Source organism: Terrapene carolina, unplaced genomic scaffold (assembly GCF_002925995.2).
Source record: "Terrapene carolina triunguis isolate 2854851 unplaced genomic scaffold, T_m_triunguis-2.0 Scaffold93, whole genome shotgun sequence".
Taxonomy (NCBI): Eukaryota; Metazoa; Chordata; order Testudines; family Emydidae; genus Terrapene; species Terrapene triunguis.
Genome location: NW_020664444.1, coordinates 9,344,137 through 9,351,814, shown reverse-complemented (window position 1 = coordinate 9,351,814; position 7,678 = coordinate 9,344,137). Strand labels below are relative to the sequence as shown.

General features: G+C 54.3%; 1 protein-coding gene across 1 annotated transcript in view; it reads right to left on the bottom strand.

Annotated features, from left to right (window-relative positions):
• Positions 1–4,477: 4,477 nt before the first annotated feature.
• The window catches only part of MMD2 (monocyte to macrophage differentiation associated 2), a 36,045-nt gene continuing 32,844 nt past the window's right edge, over positions 4,478–7,678 (bottom strand). Inside the window, exons 5-6 of the mRNA XM_026650764.2 lie at positions 5,996–6,146; positions 4,478–4,832 (exon numbers count right to left, since the gene is read on the bottom strand). Of these exons, the coding sequence (XP_026506549.1) occupies positions 4,629–4,832; positions 5,996–6,146 (355 nt within the window). The 3' untranslated portion in view covers positions 4,478–4,628. The remainder of the gene's footprint in view (positions 4,833–5,995; positions 6,147–7,678) is intronic.

Genomic DNA, 7,678 nt, shown 5'->3' with positions numbered 1-7,678 from the left:
CCCAGGTTCCAGACTCTCAGGTGGAGCCTGGCCTGAGGGTTTTGGAAATTCAGCTGTGAGGTCAGCAGGTAGGGAGCTGTGGAGTGATGGTCTGAGATCTGCAGGCAGCGCCAGCTCAATGCCACCCTCAATATTAATAATTAAAAATCAGCGCATGACTTTCAGCCTGACCCTTCCTTTCTAGATCGAGAGATTATTTCCACTCCAGAGCTTCCCAGCAACAGATCAAGGAAATGGAGATCATGTCCATTTGATAAAGCAGAGGCCCACCCACTCACCTGTCCCATAATGAGGGTGCAATTGCAGTCAGATATTTACATGTGCAATTACCTTATATTGCATGTGTAAATCAAGGCCATAATCTCACTCACCCATAACAGTTCAGGAAGCCAGAATACAGGAATAAAACAGCTTTCAGTTCCTAATGATCCTGTATTAAAAATCCCAATCCAAGTCGATGGCCGTTCATTCAAAAACTCACTGCACCGTTGCTGGGAATAATAGTGATTGAGGGCATTTGAACCGTAAAAGCTCTGATATCTCCCATTGATGATCATTCTGTTGTACCTGCTGGAAGTCAGGTTCATGACTTGGGGTCGGAATCCTGCTGGGACCCTGAACAAACAACAGCAATCTGCAGACACTGACCAGAGAGACAGGAGACAGAATGTACGTTCTCCACATTCAGGGTGGTCCAAAGAACTGGGTAAAGAATCTGGCAAGCTCATCTGAATCCAGCGCAGACACAAAGGCATCCGATTGTCTGCAGAGTATCAACATTCACCCTGAGGGAGATCCTTAGCCCCAATAGGCCCCTCATTCCTGGCTGACAACTGCCTCCTGACAGCCCCTCTCCCTGACATCCATTCCCACTACCATGCGTGTGTTTTATTAGGGGCCAGCACCAAGATATTGCAATGGGTGGCGCTCTAGTCATACAACAGAGTTTCCCACCCTGACATGGAACTTCTTTAGTATAAAGAAGGATAGCTCAGTGGTTTGAGCATTGGCCTGCTAAACCCAGGGTTATGAGTTCAATCCTTGAGGGGGCCACTTAGGGAACTGGGGCAAAATCTGTACTTGGTCCTGCAAGTGAAGGCAGGGGGCTGGACTCAATAACCTTTCAAGGTCCCTTCCAGTTCTAGGAGATAGGATATCTCCATTAAAAATCCTGTTCAATTATCTACCCAAAATTATAGCATCATAATGATCCATCTCCCCTCTCCACACACCCACTGCATGCTAAATGGAAGAGTCCATCACACATGGGTTTTGGAGCTATAAAGATTCTCCTAAGAGTAGCTACAAATCTAGACTGCTGACAACCATCAAGAGAACGGCGCTAACCCCTGTGTAGCCTACTGAATGCATGCAGCACAAGGAGGACACACAAAACCCCTGAATCCCGATCCACATTTTCTAGATTATTCTAGCAGGTTTACATTTCTAGTTTGCAAAAAACGATATCGAGTGAATCGTGATCCAGCCAGATGGAGGGGTTGATCCAGATTCACTTTCTTCCCTCTGCCGGGCAAAGGCACACAATTGGCAAACGCTTTGAATGGGGATCTCGCTTTTGAGCCACAGCTGGGACTGAAGATGGGGAGGAAAGCAAAGTGCATCATGTACGAAATGTCTGAATGCCCATCTATAAGGAATGTACAGAGTTGTACGCTTAATACTGGCTTAGACGCAAGGTTTTCCAGTGCTCAGGGACCCTAGGGAGTCCTGGAATGGATTCAAGTTTCAGTCACATGTAAGGCTTTGTTGACCCTGGGCCCTCCAATCACAAAGTGCTTTTATAGATCATATCGTTCGCGAGCAAACCTGGGCAGAGTTCATTTCAAGCACTGGGGTCCCAACTCAGTGCTGCCCCCTCATCCACATGTGGCCAGTTGAGGTATTGCAGCTGCAGATAAAATAGATGGCTCCAGCTGGAAGCTTATCAGTTCAGCTGGTCTTTGGATTGCAGAGCGCTGGTGAGGGCAGATGCGCTGCTGGAATAACCATCTCCATTCCATAGCCGGGGGGTCACTCTGAGGCTAGCAGGGGCGATGGCTTGTTTGCTTTGTTCCATAAACTAAGACGTTAGCATTCAGCAGCATTTGGGGACAGGGGATGTTAGGAGTTTTCTGTGATCTGATTAAACACTTAAAACAAACTTCAAATCCTGGGGAGAAAGTGCAGGGTTCCAGGCCTGCCCTGGCTCTGTTAGTGAAACTCTCTCCTATCTCCCTGCTGTAACTAAGGCCTGGGAACTAGGGTAAAAAATTGAATCCCAGGGCATGGAGGCCAAATCCCTACCCCAGCCAAGAGACACCCTTGGAATTTGGGGTTCCCACTGAACTGATTCCCCAGGACCCCTACCCCCAGGTTACCCCTTCACCAGACCCTATTTCTGGGGTGAAAGCATAATAAATTCCTACCGGTACGGGGGTCAGCTCTGGCCCCCAGAAGGGGCGGGGCCTCAGGTGGAAGGGGCAGGGCTGGGGGGGTCAGCCTCCCCCAGCCAGCCAATCTGCACTGCCTGGCCCCTGCCACCTGGGGCTCCAGCTGCGATTTAAAAGGGCCCGGGGCTCCGGCCGCTGCCGCGGTAGCAGCGGTGGTGGCCGGGAGCCCTGGACCCTTTTAAATCGCCGGCCCCGGGGCAGCTGCCCTTTTGCCCCGCCCTGTCGGCGGCCTGGGGTGGGCAAAAGGGGCAATGACGTTAACGTGGGCTGCATACGGGCCGGTACCGGCTTCTTACCGGTACACCGTCCCGTCCCGTCCCGGCTCACTTTCACCCCTGCCCTATTTGCTGCATACCGAAGCCTTGGACAACACAGATTTTCCAAAGTGCTGTGCACCTGCAACCTTAGTAGAAGTCAACAGAAACTGCTGGTGCTTAGCCCACTGTTCTGGCATGCTAACCATGCGCATTTTGACACCCCCTTAGTAACTAGAGGGTCTGTGGCAACATAAGGGATCCTCACCCAGCAGCAGGAGGAGAGCAGAGAAGAATAGACACCGTTGCATGTACAGAGCCTTTCTAAAGGATACAGAAGGAGTGAAATCACTAAGGATACATCTACACAGCTAAAAACCCCACAGCAGCAAGTCTCAGAGCCAGAGTCAACCGATGGGGGCTAGGGAGGCAGCTGTTTGAGCTGGGCCTGGGCTCTGAAACCCTGCAAGGGGGGAGGGTCTCAGAGCCCAGGCTCCAGCCCGCACTTGAATGTCCACACTGCTATGTTTAGCCCTGCAGCGCGAGCCGGAGTCAGTCGACCCAGGCTCTGAGACTTGCTGGCCTGGGTCTCTTTGCGCTGCATAGACATACACACCGAAATCTCTGCGTGGAAACAAGAGTGATGAAAGCCCTAGAAGGGGAGCGGTTTCCTCTGGATACAGCTAAAGAGCTGTGCACAGGGATACAGCGTGCGAATCCTCCCCACTCTACAGAGACGAGATTTAAAACGTCAATGGAAACAACTCTCCCTACAGAAACCTAGGAACGGCCAGCCCTGCTCCTTCTCTGGCAGATTGCGACACTGGCAGCTGTATTCAAAAAGGGAATTCAGCCCCAGGGCCAGTCGGTCCCCGGGCCAGAGTTAAACTTGGTCCTATGAGTGGTAACTCATCCTAGGGTGAGGCAGGCTCCCTGACTCCCTTTGCATCCCACCTCCACACTTGGGATCCCAATCAGACCCCACACTAAGATTTTATCCCGCTGCTACAGACTGGCCAGACCCAGAACCTCTTTTCCAGCCCCACTCTCTGCCTTCAGAACGCTGTGGGCCGGGGAAACGTGATCTTAACTGCCCCTGGTTAAACCAAGCTCAGGTTCACCTTGCTCGTCTGCTGCTACAAGAACCTGCTTTCCCTGAAGTTAGTTGTACAGTAGGGGCGGAGGGAGCGGGGGGCTAGCCCTTTAAGGAAAAAAAACCCTAAAAAAGAGCCCCGTCAGATGACAGACATGTGAGGTCTGACATCTCCTGCCTGCTCTCCTTTCTGGGCAGAATCAAGGAGCCTTGTTTAAGAAGTTGTCCCCTTCACTATCTGCCAGTGGAAGCTCGTTAGAGTGGGAAACAAACCTGGTACCTTATGCTCTTATCCTGGTGGTGTTCTCTGGTGTTAAGTGTCCATTCTGCCTATCCACCTTCCTGCATCACCAGCCTCCAGTGTCCCTCCTGGAGCTAACGGCTTCTATCTAAGGGTAGCCTCTCCCCTTGAAAGCCGCCAGAGGGTCCAGCAGCCAGAACTGCAGAGCCTGGGCTCCTGCTGGTTCGGGGCTCCCATCTGGACGAGGGTTTTGCAAGTTTCAAGGTTGTTCGGGACCATGTGAACAAAGCCTTAGTACAAAGACCATTGCCCTGGTCGGGTCAGTCCGCTCCGCCAGCAACCCCATTAGCTGTTCATTTTGTTACGAAACATTTGCCTAACAACTGAACACTATACAAGGTTAAAATCAGTTTAAAATAAACCTTTCGGGCTCTTCCGTCTGCGTGAGATTGGCTGGAGACGGACACCAGTGACTCCCTCCCATCAGGGGAGCGGGCCCTGGGAATGGCTTTCCGGCAGGAATCAGAGCCAAGCTCCTTGGGAAATCTGTCCCCAAGTGCCGATTTGCGTGTCCCGTGTCATTGGGGCTCTTATCTGGACGTCTTGGCCTCCAGCGCGTCGGGCCGGTAGAGGTACCGCCAAATGGCATAGTAGTGGATGCCCGCTCCGGTTGCCACGAAGAGGTGCCAGATGGCATGGGCAAAGGGGATGCGTCCGTCGCTCTTGAAGAACACCGTGCCCAGGCAGTAAAAAAGCCCACCAGCCATCAGCTCCAAGAGGCCATCTCGGTTCGGCTGTTCGCAAACACAAGGAAAGATAAGGGTCAGCGGTGGGGATGCTGCACTGACCCTATTGCAGTGCCCTCTCCTTCGGGCACAGCTGAGACGGAATAGCGGCACCAATGGCTGGAGAGAGAGGGCAAACAGCCCCACCGGCGTGTCGCTCCCACATCAGCCAGCAGGGATTCGGCCCAGTATTTCACCTTTATATGGGACCGCTCCCCCCAAAAGGAGCCTAAGCTCTGAGCCCAGATTAGGGAGCCTAGTTCCACTCAAAAGGGATGTTGGGATAGCTAAGGGCCACTGTGAGAGTCCAAATGTTCCGACGGAGCCATGCAAGTTTGAGAAGTGGGCGCCCCGTACAGTACACGGCAGGCATTTAACGGCAGGGAGTCACACTAGACTGGGGTGGGGAAACTTTTTGGCCCGAGGGCCACATCTGGGTATGGAAATTGTATGGCAGGCCATGAGTGCTCACGAAATTGGGAGTTGGGGTGCAGAAGGGCAGGAGGGCTCCGGCTGGGGATGCGGGTTCTGGGGTGGGGCTGGGAATGAGGAGTTGGGGGTGCAGGAGGGTGCTCCGGGCTGAGACCGAGGGGTTCAGAAGGTGGGAGGGGGATCGGGGCTGGGGCAGGGAGTTGGGGCATGGGACGGGGTCAGGGGGGCAGGCTCCAAGTGGTGCTTACCTCAAGCAGCTCCCAGAAACAGTGGCATGTCCCCCCTCCGGCTCCTATGCGGAGGCGCGGCCAGGCTGCACGGCTCCCAGAAGCAGCAGCACGTCCCCACTCCGGCTCCTAAGCGTAGGGGCAGCCAGAGAGCTCCGCACGCTGCCCTGTGCGCAGGCACCACCCCTGCAGCTCTCATTGGCTGTGGTTCCCAGCCAATGGGAGCTGTGGGGCTGGCGCTTGGGGTGGGAGCAGCGTGCGGAGCTCCCTGGCTGCCCCTACGCTTAGGAGCCGGAGTGGGGACATGCTGCTGCTTCTGGGAGCCGTGCAGAGTGGGGCAATACCCTGACCCCACTCCCCGGTGGGAGCTTGAGGGCAGGATTAAAATGTCTGGAGGGCCGGAGGTGGCCCCCGGGGCCGTAGTTTGCCCACCTCTGCACTAGAGAAATCCTTCCAGCTGTGGCCCAGGCTCTTCAGAGGACAGGGAGCAGCGCATTGAGCCGAGTCACTTACCATCGAAAGGATCACTAGGGCGGGGAAGAATCCCATGATAACGTAGCACACCAGCTCCACCAGCTTGTACCTGTGAGGGAGAAAGACAGGCTCAGTGGCGGCAGAGCACCGAGGGAATGGTTTAATCGAATGCTTTAAAACCACAGCTTCCCTGCTCCGGGGAGGAGGCGCCACTCTTAGTGCAATGAATCATTTCTATCGCACCACACACGTCCAGTGCGTTTTGCAGACCCAGACCCCGCCCCACAGCGCCGGCCATCCACACAGACAAGGAAGACCCAGGACAGATCTCAGGAGAGGCCAGGTGAGGGGATGACTGGTCAGGAGAAGACCGGGAGGAGTGCTTGAAGCTGTGTTTTGAAGAGGGATCTGGAGAGGAAATCCCTAAGGAACAAGCCAGGGTTCCCTGCAGGTCTCCCTGTAAGCATCCTAGTGAAGGTGAACTGGCATTTTCCCATGTCACCTTCCCCCCACCCCCCAGTCCTGTATTCCCCTTTCCCGCTCATCTGTAATGTTCCTCCCCCTACCCTTGCTGGAACCGCCTTCTAGGCACTGTTGGAATTGGATCTGAGAGCTTAAGGAGGATCCCCGGCCCCCGTCATGATGATAGGGCAGGTTAAATGAGACTGAGCCCCATTACCTGTCCCCCAAGGAGGGGCTTTTCCCCTCAGAGTTCCCAGACAACTAAGCGGGTGCACTGAACCATTGTTAGAGGTGCGTCTGCCTGAGCAGGTGCAGTGAGTCCGGGTTGATGCCTGCCTGCGTGCAGAGTACGTACTTGTGGGAGTATCCTGACAACTTCTGTGTATTTGTATTGACTCAGAGACACCATTTTTGTGTTATGGTACACAGGAGCGCCGCCAGCTTTTTTGCTGCCCTACGCAGCGGAAGGTCCCGCCCCTGAAATGCCACCCCCGACAGAGGCGGCGGAAGGTCCCGCCCCCGAAATGCCGCCGACGACTGGGGCGGCCGAAGATCCGGCCGCCGCGGCCACCGCGGTCGCCGCCCCCAAAATGTTAGTGCCCTAGGCGACCACCTAGGTCACCTAATGGGTTGCGCCAGCCCTGATGGTACAGCCTACTATGTGCTAGCCAGGAGAAGGCCCAGTCCCTGCCCCAAAGAACTCACAAAGCAGGGCCCCGAGCCTGAACTGACCCCATGCGAGCAAAGCCCTGCACTCCTGCAAAGTCCCATTAAAGCTGGGTGGAGGATCAGTGCCTAGTATCTTACCATACGTATCATAAAAAGTTACATATGCAAAGTACATTCCATGGGGTAACTTTTTGCCAGGCAGGTACAGGATAATGATCCGGGGGTTTAGCTGGATAATGGTTATTTCAGGGGAAGGCTATGCATTGCCCAGCCCTGCCTCCAGGAGCCGAGTGCCTGAGCTCGCTCTGTGACAGGGAAGAAGAATGATGTTGTGATTAAAACACAGGGCTGGGAGCCAAGACACCTGGGTACTAAATCAGTCCCTACCACTGACTCACTGTATGACCTGAACCAGGTCATTTAACTCTTCTGGGCCACAGTCGCCTTTTCTGCAAAACCACCCTCCAAAATGCAGATGTCAAGTTCTACCTCACAGAGGGTTGTCAGGCTAAGATCATGTTGACAAATATCACTCTTCACATTGCCTCCCTTACTTCTGCGCTGCTGCTGGCATGGCGCTGCCTTCAGAGC